This window comes from Stegostoma tigrinum, chromosome 24, assembly GCF_030684315.1.
Source record: "Stegostoma tigrinum isolate sSteTig4 chromosome 24, sSteTig4.hap1, whole genome shotgun sequence".
In the NCBI taxonomy this organism is placed as follows: Eukaryota; Metazoa; Chordata; class Chondrichthyes; order Orectolobiformes; family Stegostomatidae; genus Stegostoma; species Stegostoma tigrinum.
In genome coordinates, this window is record NC_081377.1 from 8,729,144 (window position 1) to 8,747,061 (window position 17,918).

The 17,918-nt window shown below is 42.8% G+C and overlaps 1 protein-coding gene across 1 annotated transcript in view; it reads left to right on the forward strand.

Moving 5' to 3' along the window:
- Positions 1-17,918, forward strand: part of LOC125465066 (ephrin type-A receptor 7-like) — a 775,671-nt gene that overhangs the window by 526,052 nt on the left and 231,701 nt on the right. Inside the window, exons 4-5 of the mRNA XM_048558149.2 lie at positions 3,794-3,949; positions 15,557-15,892. Coding sequence (XP_048414106.2) covers positions 3,794-3,949; positions 15,557-15,892 — 492 coding nt within the window. The remainder of the gene's footprint in view (positions 1-3,793; positions 3,950-15,556; positions 15,893-17,918) is intronic.

The following is a 17,918-nucleotide window of genomic DNA, read 5'->3' on the forward strand; positions in this document are numbered from 1 at the left end:
AAGACGGAGATTGAGACCTTTATACCATTAAGTTTCCTGCCATCGCATGGTGATGATATTGTCCACATGTGGCTTGAAGTACATGGCACAAATGCTGCAGGACTGAATGGCAATGAATGGGCCACTGTATAAATCTGTTCTCCCAGCTATATGATACAGTTTATGGATGTTGACCTCACACTGGTACCTGCAACATTACTGCAGCCATAGGCTTCAATTCTATGGTGTTGCAACAATTTTGGAATTCCTAAAGATGATTGGAATGTGGCAGGAATCAGGCCTGAGCCTGCTGTAGGCAGGATAAGGTGCTGGTGACAGAGCCAATTATTAGGCTGAACATCAATTCCCAGCACCAGTTTTCAATAGACACCAAAACATTTTGACAGATTTTCATCAAACTTTTCACAATACCTTGTCCTTTAGCTTCCTCTTGACTCTCTCAAACTGAGCTTAGATTGTTATCCTCCTGTGCACTCATAACGTTGTTTTTCCAGGCTTCTGTTAGCAAGTTCAGACTCAGTCTTCCTTTGGAAACAGACATGCTAAAAAGATTTCTATAAAAGAGTCTCACAAAATGCAAAGCTTTGAATAAATTGTTACAGGTGGAAAGCTATCTTTGTTTCTGTTTTACAATTAATTGTTTCTTACTGCAGTTTCTACTTTCTGTAATGACCTTCTTTAATCTATTGGCAGGTCACCTTTATAATAATGGACTCTAAAATGTAGGATGGAATTAGGTGCTCATGGAGATAGAGGTAGAGGAAGTGGGAAGGGTGTTTAATCTCGCAGGTGGTGATGTATCTGCCCCCTTTCTCTGCCAAAATTAACTTTAGAATGGGACGGTCCTTGGTTGACCTTCCCACTACCAATTGAGGTCATTATTAAAGTTGGTTGGCTTGCTGAGCTGATTTGTTGTTCCACAGATGTTTCATAATTGGCCAATTCAGAACCATTTTAAGGCTTCAACCCACCATCACAGGGATTACAGGAAACCAGGCAGCATCTGGATCAAAGGAGCAGTCAATGTTTTGGTTTCAGGACGGACAAAGGGTTATACCTGAAATGTTGGCTGCTCCTTTCCTCCAGATGCTGCCTGGTTTGCTGAGTTCTTCCAGTATGTGGATTCCAGCATCCGCAGTATTTTTTTGTCTCTAATCGCAAGGATTAACCTGGTGCAAGAAGACCCTGGCCTTGCTGAGAGCAAATTGAGTGTGAGCTGTTTGCTCTTCGATCTTTTGACTCCAGGACTGTTCCAACATCAGTGACAGTTCTCTTACTGGCCAGCCACTCCTGACTGCTGGGCTTCAGTTTCTCTCCTCCCTGGCTCTGTTTCCACTGGAAGACACACTCCTGAAACTCGCTGATTGGCAGATGATGCACCAAATCTCTTTAGATGACACGGCATTGGTCTAAAGCTGGCAGACAAGATCTGCAAAACCCATAGTCCCAACTGCGATGTAAATAATTGTCAATCACATAATCTACGCAGAGCTGAAATATTGCATTGGTGAAATGCCTTCTATTTAATCCCCATTTTTGTGAAGTAATGGTTTGTGGTATAACAGGTTGGGGGGGGGGGGGGGGTGGGGGAGAAGAAATGGTTGTGATATGGATTTCTCCCAAGCTAAAGGAGTACAACATGTTGCAATTCGACATAAGCAAAACTGAATGTTATAGATCTGGGTGGAGTGCGTAAATGCAGGCATATGAGATGCTGCCTGCTTTATCCCACCAATAATAAATTCATTCTCCTCTTTATTATTCGCTTGTGGGATTTGGGAATCACAGGCTTTGCTCATATTTATTCACTGTTCCTAGTGGGCTGTGAGAAGGTGGTGGTGAGGTGCCTTCTGGAAACGTTGTGGTCTGTGTGCTGTAGGTAGACTTACAATGCCCTTAGAGAGAGAATGCAACGATTTGATCTCATGACACTTGTGACCAATATTTAGATTGGTGTGGTGGCTCAATGGTTAGCACTGCTGCCTCACAGCACCGGGGCATGGGTTCGATTCCAGCCTTAGGTGACTGTCTGTTTGGAGTTTGCACATTCTTCCTGTGTCTGTGTGGGTTTCCTCTGGGTCTTCTGGTTTCCTCCCACAGTCTAAAGATGTGCTAGTTAGGTGGAATGGCCTTAGGAATTGTAGGGTTAGAGGGATTGGGAATGGGGTGAGGCTGGATGGGAGAGTCAGTGTGAACTTGATGGGCTGAGTGGCCTGCTTCCACACTGTAGGGATTTTATGATTATGTCTCAGTAAGGTCAATGAAGCCATTCATATCTGTGGTGAGTAATTCTAAATTTTCAAGTTTCATAGAACATGGAACATCACAACGCAGTACAGGCCCTTCGGCCCTCGATGTTGAACTGACCTGTGAAACCAAACTGAAGCCCATCTAACCTACAATATTCCATTATCATCCATATGTTTAAATGCCCTTAAAGTTGGCGAGTCTACTACTGTTGCAGGCAGGGCATTCCACACCCTTAATACTCTCAGTAAAGAAACTACCTCTGACATCTGTCCTATATCTATCACCCCTCAATTTAAAGCTATGTCCCCTCATGCTAGCCATCACCAACTGAGGAAAAAGGCTCTCACTGTCCACTCTATCTAATCCTCTGATCATCTTGTATGTCTCTATTAGGTCACCTCTTAACCTTCTTCTCTCTAACAAAAACAGCCTCAAGTCCCTCAGCCTTTCCTCATAAGACCTTCCCTCCATACCAGGCAACATCCTGACAAATCTCCTCTGCGCCCTTTCCAATGCTTCCATATCCTTCCTATAATGTGGCGACCAGAACTGTATGCAATATTCCAAGTGCGGCCGCACCAGAGTATTGTACAGCTGCAACATGACCTTATAGCTCCAAAACTCAATCCCTCTATCAATAAAACCTAACACACTGTACGCCTTCTTAACAACCCTATCAACCTGGGTGGCAACTTTCAGAGATCTATGCTCATGGACACCAAGGCCTGTCTGCTCATCCACACTACCAAGAATCTTACCATTAGCCCAGTACTCTGTATTCCTGTTACTCCTTCCAAAGTGAATTACCTCACACTTTTCTGCATTAAACTCCATTTGCCACCTCTCAACCCACCTCTGCAGCTTACCTATGTCCCTCCGTAACCTGTAACATCCTTCTGCACTATCCACAATTCCACCGACTTCAGTGTACTCTGAAAATTTATTAACCCAGCCTTCTACGCTGTCATCCAGGTCATTTTTAAAACAGCAGTGGCCCCAAAACAGATCCTTGCGGTACACCACTAGTGACTGAACTCCAGGATGAACATTTCCCATCAACCACCACCCTCTGTCTTCTTCCAACTAGCCAATTTCTGATCCAAACCGCTAAATCACCCTCAATCTTATGACTCCATATTTTATGCAATAGCCTCCCGTGGGGAACCTTATCAAAAGCCTTACTGAAATCCATATACATCACATCAACCGCTTTACCCTAATCCACCTGTTTAGTCACCTTCCCAAAGAACTCAATGTGGATTGTGAGGCACGACCTACCCTTCACAAAACTGTGTTGACTATTTATAGAATTTCTGGTGAAGGGAAGAATGAAGATTCTGAGGTTTGTGTTGAATCTCTCCCAAACCATTCCTTGCCTTCTTGCTTTAGTTTGTGGAGTGCGAAACCAGCTTCGAATGTGTGTGTGAATGGCACTGACATGGTTGGTGGGGCACAGTTATGAAGAGCACAGTGCCTCCAAGCTTTATTCTCTTGCTTTCAAAACCCAAAGAAAACATCTTCAAATTGTGAACTTTCTTTTTAGCTTGTCCACCGGGGTCATACAAGATGGCGGCTGGAGAAGCAGCGTGCTCCTGGTGCCCTGAGCATAGTTACACAGAAGAAGCAGGATCTGTGCAGTGCCACTGTAAGGATGATTACTATCGACAGGCTTTGGACCCTCCATCAGCCCCCTGCACCAGTAAGTCTGTCAGTAATTTGCAATTATTACGTATTAACTCAGTCAAGTTATTTTCCTGAAATGTTTGAAGGATTTGTTAACAGTAGAACTGAAGCTTCTGACAGGAAAAAAAACTGATCAATATGTACTGCCAAGGCTGTATATGTTCAGAATAAGATTCGATCTTTTAATGGTGAAGTGTAACTTAGATTTTTGGGCCTTTTAAAGTGCATTAATAGTTGTGTCTTAAATAAATCATTTAACCCTTAAAGCTGAATAATGTCATTTCTGTAAGGGTGTTATGAAAGTTGGGAATGTAAATTACAAAGGTAAATTGGTCTAGGCCCAAAACGTAAGCTTTTGTGCTCCTGAGATGCTGCTTGGCCTGCTGTGTTCATCCAGCTTCACACTTTGTTAATAATTGCTGTTCATTTTATGACAAATTTTATAAAGGAACAATCTCAACATGTAAATTCATAAATATTTCCTGTTAGAATTGGCTTGTATCATAAAACTATTCTTTAAATTCTGTAATCTTTTGGATATTTAAAGTTATTTTATTTGGTTATTTCCCGATCTTTCCTGACTTTTCCATGTTGTTGCAGAGTGCAAGAGGGTAATGTGTCTTCTGAAGCACAGGTTGCTTGTCCCCCATTAAGTCAGTGTACAGGCCCAGAGTATTGTCTGCCCACTATCATCATTTTGCATGTAGACAGGTCTTGGAGTGAAATGCAATTATGTCGATATGTCCGTCCTGGTCTTCCATAGTAATGCGACCACTCCCATGCAGTATATTAATTGCAGTCACCCATTCTAGGGCCACTTCAGTAAGGTATCAATTCTGACCACAAAGATGTCAATAGAGTTGAGAACATGGTGTTAGAAGTGAAGCTGGAGACTAGCTGTTGAAGCACTGTACAGAAACACAGCTCCTGGTAGTTAGAGAGATGCAGCACTGCTCAGAGCTATGAAAACTACTACAAGCCACTGAAATAAAATGAAAAAGAACAAAGAAACAGGTCACCACTGTAACCCAGGGAAAGAACAAAATGGCTGTAACTTTTCCTGTCCAACTCTGGTCTAAATGGAAGGAAATATGAAGCAAAACTGGCACAATGACCAAATTATGAAGCACGAACAAATCTGTTTAACAAGCCAGAGCTGCTACTCATCGCTATAATGTTATCATTGTTGGGCAGGGACTGTTTCAGAATGTATTTCATCTGAATCGCTCCAAAAAACAAACTTCAGAAATTTTGAAAACCTTGAAAGCCAGCTTTGAACCTCAAGTGAACATAACATATGATTCGTGTGGGCTCAATATTAGGGCTCAGGATAAAAAGAGGTCAGTTGACATATTTGATCAATTCAGATCACAGACTCCTATAAACCTGTGCAACTAAGTAACAATCTGCTTAAAAGATGGGATTGCATTGGCAGTAAGAGATCCTTCAGTGTGAGCATGTCTACAGGGGGAGGTGAAACTCACTCTCTGGAAAGCAGTTAACCTGTGGAAACATGCCAAGGTCGTGACTCAGCAGCTACAGCATATTCACGTACAGATTGGTCTTGCATTTTGCAAATAGATATGCTTAAGGCACACAGGGCAGAACAATCCCTGACAAGATGTGGAGGGGCTGATGTTGGTCTGGGATCAGAAGTCACATGACACCAGGTTATAGTCCAATAGAAATAATAGGAACTGCAGATGCTGGAGAATCCGAGAGGGTCTAGGCCTGAAACATCAGCTTTCCTGCGCCTAAGATGCTATTTGGCCTGCTGTGTTCATCCTTCTCTATAGCTTTTGGAACACTGCTCCTTCATCACCTGACTCTGAAAGCTTGTGATTTCAAATAAACCTGTTGGACTATCACCTGGTGTTGTGTGATTTCTGACTTAATGCCAGACAAAGGGTAGGCAGCAACTATTGTGGAAGACATCATGCAATGGAGAAGAAGGACTGTGCAGCGTGGGGATGGCAGTGTTCTCACTGCACGAAGGTGAATAATTTTGTACACAAGTGCATTCTTAGCAAATAAAGATGACCACTCGAGAGGTAATGGCTGAAGAATCTGATGAATTGCTCTGTTCCATACACCAGGCTGGTTGAGATACAATGATCGATGAGATATGTTGGGTGACTCTTGCCATGATGTCAGCAGAAGGAGAACATCAGTGTAAAATATCTCAATCCTGGCCACTCTCTTTAGGGAAGGATGTTAATATATTGGAAGCAGTTGCGAGAAGGTTTACAAATACCTGGAATGGCATTATAAGGAAAGGCTGGACAGGTCTGTTTCCTCTAGAGTTTAGAAGAACCAGAGTGACTTAATTGAAATGTATAAGATCCTGAACAGACTTGACTGGATGGGTGTTCGAAGAATGTTTCCTCTTGTAAGACAAAATAGAACTAGGGGTCATAGTCTGAAAAGAAAGAGTTTCCCATTTAAGAAAGAGGTGGAGAAACTTTTATTTCCTTGAGAGGGTTATCAATCTTTGAATTTCCCTTCCTCAGAAGGCAGCTGATCTTTCAACACTTTCAATGCAAGGGTAGATACTTTCTTGATTACCGAGGGGCTGAAAGCTTGTGGGGGAAATGTAGAGTTGAGGCTAAAATCAAATCAGCCCAATCTTATTGAACATAGGAGCAGATTTGAGGGGCTGAGTGACCTATTTTTATTCCATGTTGGTATGTCGATATGCCAGCCAGTCAGTGGTATGACATGGGACATCATGATCTTCAGAGACCTGTGTAAAGTGACTCAATGTAGTGATCCAAAAATGAAATCCTCTGCAGTGAGGTTAAGAATTTATGATGGCACAACACTTGTACTCAGAGAATAGTTTGTCTTCAAAGTCTATTGTAATAACCTAAATGAAGGTCTGGAGTTCCAGATCATAGACGTCAAGCAAAAGCTGCATACGTCAGCTGGAGTGAGTTTAAAACGTGGATAGATGGCCCTCAACATGTCAAAGAAATGAGTAAGATGTCACAGCACAGTCACCGACCAAGCATAAAATGGATCTGAGGGAGGTGCTGCAGTGTCCTTATTGGTTTAGGATGTCTTCCCAGAGAACATCATCTCAAAATGGATGAAATTTTAAGACCAATTCAGTATCTTGTGAGGAAAGTTCCAACTGTCTCCCAGGCCAGCCTGGAGGACAAAGTAGAAGAGCTGGAAAAGCAGGAAGAAATCAATCTTCCAGAGTGAATTAGGAATATGGCAGCAAGGAAACAACCTGAAAAGCTGAGAGTATGCATCAAGGCAAAGGACTCCACTGTGGCAACTGTCCAAAGAATTTTGCCACAAAATGCAAAGGTTGTATCATTATAACTCTCAGTGCTAAGGTTGGTTACTGGTTAGTGAAACAGTAGCTTTTAAAGCAAATTCTGGACCATGTTTGGCAGATACACTTAGTAGTGCAAGTCATTTTGCATACTTAGGGTCCAGAGGCCTATACACAATATGAGATATGTAGTGACCTTCCTGGAGTAGAAGCTGCCCTAGTTGATCTGTTGGTGCTTGGATTCAAGGACACAATGGAAGAAATCATTGCTGACCATGACCAAAATCTGGTATGAGTGCTAGTCAGAGCCAGATGAACCTGAAGCTGAACAAGAAAAAGTCACAGGTAGAGATTCCCAAATCATGTATTTTGCCATGCACTGACAGAAAATTTCGCCCAGATCCAGAGAAGGTGAGAGCTGTCCAAGTGTTACAAGGGATAGTGATGACAAGGTGACTTGAAAGCACCATGGACATACCTATTTGCTGTAAGAGTATATTGGGCTTACAGAGATGAGGGTGGAGGAGCATACCTACTGCAGACTTGGAGACTCACCCAAGCGAAAGAGTGATATCACATCACACACAAACTGCTGTACCAACAGCAAAAAAACAAATGGAACCATAAGTGGTAAAGGGCATCGATGGCCAAATCAAGGTGGAACAGCGTGAAGCCAAATTTCATTTTGAGGAGACTGCTAAACCATTACCAGAGTTGAGTTTTGGAGAGCCAGTCAAGGTATAAACCTGCAACACTCTCAATGAGAGTCAAACCATGCGGCAGCTTGGACCTGCACAGAGCAGTTGTCAGCTCAATAGTACATGGTGGAAATGCACATCCCAATAGACTGTCACAGCCACAGGCACATACATACAACTGGAAAAGCTGTTCCTCAACTGTAAGCAGCTGATCAGGAAGATGTGTACTTAGGACCTGATCAACTATCAGAACTAGAGTCCAGATCAACTCAACAACCAGAGTGGAACAACACCAATAGGTACCTTAGCACCAAATCGGGACACGGGAATGACACTCCCCGGAGAAGAAATATAACTCAGGTGAACCGCCACTCACAACACCCACGCGCACACATACCATGAAGAGACCAGCATGATTTACAGACCATGTATGCAGAGCAAACGCAGAAACTGGTGAGAATAACAAACTGTTAATGCATGAGGATGGGCCATTTTAAGGAAGAGGATTTTTGGATTGAAATGCAATCATCCCCAAATATCCTTTCTGATCCACTGTGATCACGTGACCTCTATCAGGCCAGCCATCCTAGCGACACTACAATAAAGATTCCATTCTGAGCAAAATGCCGAATATGGAGCTGACAGTATGTGGACAAGCAGTGGGCGTAGGATGTGAGTACACAGAACATAGAACATTACAGCACAGTACAGGCCCTTCGGCCCTCTACGTTGTGCCGACCTGTCGTACCAATCTGAAGCCCATAGTAGCACATTGTCACATTCTTGAGGTAAATCTGTAATGATGGTGCTGCTGGTGTGGAGTTGGGTGCTTATGCATCGCAAGGGGTATATTGAGAGATTTGTGGTCGTAACTAGGCAAAGAAAATACCTTGTCAGAGAGACTGGGAGGAAAATGAAATAATGAGACTGTTGAATATTCGCAAGGCAAGATCTTAGAGTGAAAGCAGAGAGTTTGTTGACAACTTGTCGATATTTTTGTGCGTACATTTAGACATGTTCAGACATGTTATGACCTGTCTCAGGATCACATGGGATTTGAACCTAGGCCTCCTGGACCAGTAGTAGGGATACAATCACTACACCACAAGACCTTTCAAACTTGTGCATTGTAAACAGAGTGGGATGTTCTAAATGCAATCAGAGCTAAAATTGAGTGAAGAGGGAGAAAAAGATACTCATAGGGAACCAAAAGTCTAACAAGTGAGGTACCTAAAGCAAGTAATATAAATAAAGAAAAATCACTGTAAGAATTCATTGCAAATCCTCTGGCAAGTTACATACTGGACAGTTAAATGCAGACAGGGTGAGTGCACTACTTTTGATGTTGCATAAGGCCAGTATTCTAGAACAAGCCCTGTGGCTTGGAAGGTGCAGATATACCCTTCCTATACAAGAAAGGGGAAAAAAGAATACAGTGAAATATAGACTAACATCAATGTTAGGTGAGTGTTCAAATCCAATGTTAAAATCATTGGAGCAGGCAGTTGGGAAATCTCAATATGACTATGGAAAGTCAAATGGTTTTACAAAAAGGAACAAAAACAAAGTTGCTGGAAAAGCTCGGCAGGTGTGGCAGCATCTGTGAAGGACAAAACAGAGTTAACGTTTCGGGCCCGGTGACTCTTCCTCAGAATGTTCACTCTGTTATTTCTCCTTCACAGATGCTGCCAGACCAGCTGAGTTTTTCCAGCAACTTTGTTTTTGTTCCTGGTTTACAGCATCCATAGTTCTTTTGGTTTTTATTTACAAAAAGGAAATTGTATTTGCATATTGTTAAGCTGAAAATGCCTAATCAAAATGAATGGAGGAAGACATATCCGCTTTGATGGACAGCAAATTTATTAGATTGATCTGGTGCTGGGTCCATTTTTATTTGTCATTTTTGGATGACTATATAGGAGGCATGGTTGGTAAATTTGCAGATGACGTCAAAATTGGTGATACAATGGGCGTGTAAAAGGCTTTCTAAGATTACAAAAAAGTCTTGATCACTTGGGTGAATGGGCTGTGAAGTGGTGGATGGGATTTAATTTAAATATATGTGACGTATTGCATTTTAGTAATATGAACAAAGACAGAACTTACTAAATTGGTGGGCGGGTCCTGTGCTGTGTTGTAGAACAGAGAGACCTAGGGAATTGGACCTGAAACATTAACTCTGATTTCTTTTCACAGCTGCTGCCAGACCTGCTGAGCTTTTCCAGCAACTTCTGTTTTTGTTTCTGATTTACAGCATTCGCTGTATTTTTTATTCAGAGAGATGTAGGGTTCAGGTACGTAATTGTTTGAAATTTGGGCCACAGGTAGACAGGGTGGTTAAAAACTTGCTTAGCATGCTTGCCTTCCTTACTCGAATATAGACGTTGGGATGTTGATGGTGTACAGGAGGTGCGGCCTCTTCGGAAATAATGTGTGCAGTTCTGATCACCCTATTATAAGAAGAATATTGTTAATCTGGAGAGGGTTTACAAAAGATTTCCCAGGATGCTGCTGGGAGTGGAGAGTTTGAGATGTAAAAATAGACCATTTTCACTGGAGCTTAAGAGGTAGAAGGATGGCCTAATTGAGGTTTATAAAATCACGAGGGTCTTTTCCCTGTGGTGGGGGGAATTCAAAATGAGGGAAATATGTTTAAGGTTGAGAGAAGAAAAGAGTTGGAAAAGACATGAGGGAAGGATATTTTTATACAGAGTGGTTCGGTGTGTGGAATGAACTGCCAGAGGAAATGATGGACGCAGGTATAGTTACAACATTTAAAAGAAATTTGGATTATTTCATGAGTAGATGTTTAGAAGGGTATAGGCCAAGTACGGGCAGTTGGGACTAGTTTAGTCTCAGAACATGATCAGCATGGATTGGTTGGACTGAAGGGTCTGTTTCTGTCCCGTATGACTCTATGACTCTAATTTAGACATAGACAAACTAATGAGTGAGTCTACCAGCTAAAACTTTAGACATAATCAACAAGTGAGTCTCACTGTCTTTTGCCCTTCAGGGACTCCTGTCACTTGGAGTTTGATCTCAGTTTCTACGAACCTCCTGGATGTTGGTAGTCCCTAGACCCGGTCTCAGGAAGCCCAGTCCAATGATGATAGTCCCCAGACCTGGTCTCGGGAATCCAAGTCTGATGGTATGTTGGGAATGGAGGAAGAGTGGACCAAGGTGTCCTGGAGGGAATGGCCAACGCAGAAGGCTGACAAGGGTGAGCAGGGTGTGTCCGGTGGTGGCATATTGCTGGAGGTGATGGAAATGGTGGCTGATGATCCTCTGGCTATGGATGCTGTTGGGATAGTAGGTGAGAACAAGGGGGAACTCTATCACTGTTGTGGGAGGGCAGAGAGGGGTGAGGGCTAAAGTATAGGAAATAGTTTGGACACAATTAAGGTCTGGTCAAACTTGCTGTATTTCTCCAGATTTCTCTGTTTTTATTTCGGACTGCAGCATCTGCGATATTTTCTTTTTACCTCCCTGTCCCTCATAGTCAATATGAAAATGCCAAAGCTGATAATGCATGCAAACCTCTTCTGTGCTGGTCACAGTGTTATATAAATGAGTGGGGCATGTGTGAGGCTGACTGAAGAACATCATTGTGGGTAGATGTGTTACTGATGCAGATAGATGTGTGGTAACAGCCAGTGTTACAAATTGTCACACGTATAACTGTGCAGTTGTATGTACATTACATAAAGCTCAGTGAGATTTATGATGGGCACTTTCACAAAAATCAGTTGACCTCTACAGTATTGACTTAAGATTATGAGGCAAAAATTGCAGAGGAGAGTAAAATATTTACTGCATTTATAAATATTTCACTTCCTTACATTCTAGCTGTTTATCATGAAGAACAAATATTAATCTCTTTATACGGCAGTGGTTTTTATTTAATTTAATCAGCAAGCTATTAAATAAAATATTAACTGGACTGCCACACGTCAGTCATCTACATGTCAACAAATCAAGCAGCCTTTGTTCTATTTGCTCATGGGATATTGGCATTGGTCACATGGAGAACATTTATTGCTCGTCTCGAATTGTCCTTGAGACAGGGGTAGGGTGAGGCTTTCTTGAACTGCTGTAGTCGTTACGGCGATGGTGCTCTCATTGTGTTATTAGTAAAGGAGTTTCAAGGTTTTAACCCAGTGACTATGAAGGAACGGCAACATATTTCAGGATGGGGCATGACATGGAGGGGAACTTGCTGGCATTGTTGTTCCCCTGTGCCTTTGTTCTTGCCCTTCTCAGTGGCAGAGGTTGTAGGTTTGATATTTACTGTTGAAGTGTCCTTGGCAAATTGCTGCAGTGCCTCTTGTTGATGGTACACACACTACTGCCACAGACTGAATGCTGGAGATGGAATGCCAATCAAGTCGGCTGCATCTACTAGATGGCATTGAGCTTCTTGACCTGGACAACATCGATTTTAGTTTAAAGGCTCTGTTCTTGATTACAATGGCACATGACAATTTGGATACTATTCTACTAAAGCCAGTACATGTTTGTCAAACCATTAGTACACATTCACAATGACACTGATTGTTTACACATTCCATGATCTCTAAAACCAACTTCAGACCATAGGAGCAAGCCTCTCTATTCATTGCAGCAATAAATCATTTTCAAAAGATTCTTTTATATCTCTTTGTCTACAGCTGCACCCCATATAAAGTAATACCTGTTTCTGGCCAATTTTAATTCTTTTTGAATTCCATCACTGCTCTGTCAAAAGCTCCTTCTTGCTTTCTCTGGCCCCACCCACTCAAAACCATGTTTGAACAAATGCAAGCAGTTCTCTGAGGTGTTCTGTCTGAATCCCTCATCAATCTCTAATGGTGTAGCAGAGAAAGGATTTTCTTGGTTCTAATGAGGAGGTCCCTTCGTCCTCTTGCAGCTCCAACGTAGTTGAAAATTGATTTGTAGATTTTAGCAAATCTGTGTCTTAACCAAATTCCCCATCCTGTCTTATGGCCTCAAACCCACAATGTAGCTCTTCAGTGAAAGTACCATTTCTCCTTCAATCTTCCATTCTGCTGCCATGGGACAATGTGAGTGCACAGGGCTTCATCACAAGCTCATGAAAGAAAGATCGGGACAGTTACGTGATCTAAAGTGATTAATAGAACAGCAAAGAAAACTATACATTGGCATGCAGAATATTGTTTGAGCTGGACCCTAAGCTGTGTATTTCATCATATCCCTGGCTAGTGTCCTGTCGATGGGGATACCATCAGGCAGCAAACTACTCTACACATAATCCCAACCTTGGGTTTATGCGGCAGGTTCAGTTAAATTCCTGGTTGGGGTGTTGATGATGGGGATGCTGTAGAATATCATGGGGAAGTGATTAGATTCCCTCTTGTTTGAGATATTAAAGCCAAGCTTTTTTGAACCCTAGGTTTAATCATGTGATTATTCTTCCCCTTTCCCCATCTTCAATTGTAGTGTTTGTTTAAAACCCACAGCCACCAGTGCTTTATGTTTGAGCCACTGAAAGTATAAGAATGGGGAATGATGATGTGTGAGATTGGAGGCTGTGTCCCCTAAACAGAAGTGCGAGTTTTGCATGTGCTCTGATGATGATACTGGAGGCTGTGTGTTACAAACGGTCTGGAAGATTGAAATGAATGTGCGGCTGTTGGAAGAGTAAGGCCTATGTACTGCTGCTGAATTGAGTGATCAGTTCCGACCAGTTCAGCAGGTTGCATGTGGCTTGATTAGGTCTGTATATTGTTTCAGAGAATTCTTTTAATTGCATACTATCAGATAAGAAATTAAAAGATGTCTCAGTTTAAAGATGTTGGTCCCAAACAGCCTTAGCTGTGATTTTATCAATGAGGTGAATGTGCGAGTTTGCAGCTTTAATGGAGAATGGTGTTGGGGGAGCCCTGTACATCTGTGGCACATTTTTCATTGCTTTTGCCTCTTGTTATCAGAATATCTGCTGTCTGAACCACAGCAGGCACCCTCACACCACACCACCCTCCACGGCCAATCCAACCATCTCTCTCTGTCTGAGAAACCCCCGAGCAAGTCTTTGAATCTATATATAACAGGGATGAAAGTTTCCTACACTTTCCGGTCCTGGATCTCCTGACACGACCCATTTCATCATTTTGCAGGAACAAAAACAGAAGTTGCTGGAAAAGCTCAGCAGGTCTGGCAGCATCTGTGAAGAAAAAAATCAGAGTTAACGTTTCGGGTCCAGAGACCCTTCCTCAGAATAGAGGATGGGTCTCTGGTCCCGAAAGTTAACTCTGATTTCGTTCTTCACAAATGATGCCAGACCTGCTGAGCTTTTCCAGCAACTTCCGCCGTTTAAATCATGGTTGATGGGCATTTCAACTCCACTTCCCTGCACTCTCCCCGTAGCCCTTGAGTCCTTCTGAGATCAAGAATTTGTCGATGTCTGCCTTGAAAGCATCCAACGTCCCGGCCTCCACTGCACTCCGTGGCAATGAATTCCACAGGCCCACCACTCTCTGGCTGAAGAAATGTCGTCTCATTTCAGTTTTAAATTGACCCCCTCTAATTTTAAGGCTGTGCCCACGGGTCCTAATGTCCCCGCCTAACGGAAACAACTTCCCAGCGTCCACCCCTTCTAAACCATACATTATCTTGTAAGTTTCTATTAGATCTCCCCTCAACCTTCTAAACTCTAATGAGTACAATCCCAGGATCCTTAGCTGTTCATCATATGTTAAACCTCCCATTCCAGGGATCATCTGTGTGAAATTACTTGTGTATATATTACTTGCCATTAAAAATTTGGCAACTCAGGCATGGGGAGTTTTGTTAATCACCGTGGTGGTGAAAATGAAAAAATAAATTAGGACCTGAAAGGATTACCGTGTAGAATAAACCTGTTTCTTTTTTCTTATTGGAAGGCTACACCTTAAGTGAAGGAGGTGCTGTATAACACAATCCTTGGTCTGCAGCACAGTGCTATTTGAAGCTCCCTAATTTCAGTGAAAATTTCTCACTTGGTTCCCAGTTATGTTTCCATTTTGAAATCATCCACAAAACAAGCTTTTTCAATGACTACATTATCAGCTTCCTTCGTGTAGAAATAATTGTTACGGTGGCAAAGGATTTAGGATTGACAGCAAATCCCACTACATTTATTTTACACTTTACTGTTTAATCTGCAGTGAGATCCCATTAAGTAAAACTAAAGTGAGCTGAATATCAAACATGTCATTTGAGGTGATGGATAGGGTGGCATGGTGACTCAGTGGTTAGCACTGCTGCCTCAGTGCCAGGGACCTGCATTCAATTCCACCCTCAGATGCCATTCCATGTGGAGTCTGCACATTCTCCCTGTGTCTCCGGGTGTTCCGGTTTCTTCCCACAATCCAAAGATGTGCAGGTTAGGATGGATTGGCCATGCTAAATTGCCCTGTGCTTTGCAAGCTGCATGGATTAACCATGGTAAAAACCCCGTGTGGGATTACAGAAACGGAGTGGGATGATCTTCAGAGGGTTGGAGCACACTTGATAGGCCGAATGGCCTCATGGTGCACTGTAGGGATTCTATGAATTACTAAAAAACGGCAAGTGCAATAGTGAAAGAAACTCTTTGTGCTCCTGCACTTGACGCTGTTGCTCTGTTTCGTTCCCCCCACAGAACCCCCAACTGCTCCACAAACTCTCGGCTACAGTACCAGGCATTCGGCGGTGCTCTTAGACTGGAAGCCCCCTGAGGACAGTGGGGGTCGGACAGATGTCATGTACAACGCGCTGTGCAGTACCTGTGCGGTGACCCTCCAGACGTGTGGGCCGTGTGACAGCCGCATTGAGTTTGACCCCCAGCAGCTGGGATTGGTCGATACGGCCGTCACTGTGGTTAACCTGTTACCATACGTCAACTACACCTTCAGGGTGGAGGCTGTGAACGGAGTATCGGACCTGAGTCCCGCTCCGCGGATGTATGCGGAGATTACAGTGGCCATAAGTGAAGGAGGTAAGTGCCAGTGGTTTCTGACTTTCAATTGAGCAGGACTTCCCAAAGTCTCCCAAGCTCTCATTTATTTATCAATTTATTGGTGATTGTAGGATGTTACACAGTATTCCAATTCAGATTACCGTGAGCCATGAGCAATCATTGTCTAGGCCTGTTTGTCTCGATTGTTGGGGCGGGGATGGGGTACTGTGTGCATGAGGTCTGTAGTGGTCATCAACATATCCTTGGATCTTTTGTTGCGCCTCACTGTAGCAGTGGTCTATAAATCATCCCCCTGCCGACTCCCTGAAGTTATCACAGAAGTTTTGATTTTAAAATAAGTGTGCAGAATTCCCCCATTTCCCTGATGTTCTGACCCAGGTCGACAGAAAATATGGACCACCTTTACAACCTGCACACCTGCGTCCAGTTCTGGGCGCCCTATTATAGGAAAGATGTGGATGCTTTGGAGAGGGTTCAGAGGAGGTTTACCAGGATGCTGCCTGGACTGGAGGGCTTATCTTATGAAGAGAGGTTGACTGAGCTCGGTCTCTTTTCATTGGAGAAAAGGAGGAGGAGAGGGGACCTAATTGAGGTATACAAGATAATGAGAGGCATAGATAGAGTCGATAGCCAGAGACTATTTCCCAGGGCAGAAATGGCTAGCACGAGGGGTCATAGTTTTAAGCTGGTTGGTGGAAAGTATAGAGGGGATGTCAGAGGCAGGTTCTTTACGCAGAGAGTTGTGAGAGCATGGAATGCGTTGCCAGCAGCAGTTGTGGAAGCAAGGTCATTGGGGTCATTTAAGAGACTGCTGGACATGCATATGGTCACAGAAATTTGAGGGTGCATCCATGAGGATCAATGGTCGGCACAACATTGTGGGCTGAAGGGCCTGTTCTGTGCTGTACTGTTCTATGTTCTTTATGTAATTAAGAATCACTGTATTACAAGAATTTGACTCTAGCCGCAGGTTCCAAACCATTGACCTATAACATGACAAAATAACATTTTAATTCTTCTACAAACACACAGACAGACATATCTATCCGCTGCAGAAATACTTGCTACTTAATTATTAACTTCATACTTACAAAAAAAAATTCCAACTCAAAATCCAGAAAATTTCTCAATTTACATCACAAGTTGTAGATGTATCTTGATAGTTTGACTCTTCCCAGAGTGAACTAGGAAACATTCCTCACAGCTACACTAATGTGATTTTGCATAGCATATTGATCCTCCACACGTATGGATTTTACAGCATTTTTTTAAAATTTAGAAATGTCGAATTAGTGAAGAATGTGATGAGGTTAGTGAATGGGGCAGCTATCAGATGAAGCCTAATGCAGAGGAATTTGCATTGGAAATTTTTATGGATTTCAGTAAGACTGAGGGGAACACTTGATATCTAAAATTTTTATTTGTTTATTCACAGGATGTGGGCATCACTGGCAAGGCCAACATTTATTGCCCATCCCTAATTACCTTTGGGAAGGTTTTTTGACTCACAGCTCACAGTTCCATAAGTAGGAGATTAGAGCACCAAAGTTATGCTGATAGAGGTGAATGAAGGAAAGTGGATTGAGGCTAACATAGAACATTACAGCACAGGAATGGGCCCTTCAGCCCATGGTGTTGCACCAAACATGAAATCAAATTAAATTTATCCTTCTGCCTGCCATTGGTACGTATCCCCCAATTCCTTGCACCCTCAATTCATGTTTATTAAAAGCCCCTTAAACATCCCAAATGTATGTGTCTCCATCACCACCCCTTGCAGCGTGTTCCAAACTCCTACCACTCTCTTTGTAAAAATCTTGCCCCTTACATCTCCTTTGAACTTTCCCCCTCTAACTTTAAATGCATGCCCCCTAATATTGGACATTTCAACTCCTGGTAAAGGATTCTGACCATCAAACCTATCTATGTAACTCATAATTTTATAGACCTATCAAGTCCCCTCCAGACTAAACAAGCCTAGTTTTCTGAGCCTCTCCTTACACTTCATACCCTCTAATCAGGCAGCGTCCTGGTAAAACGCTCC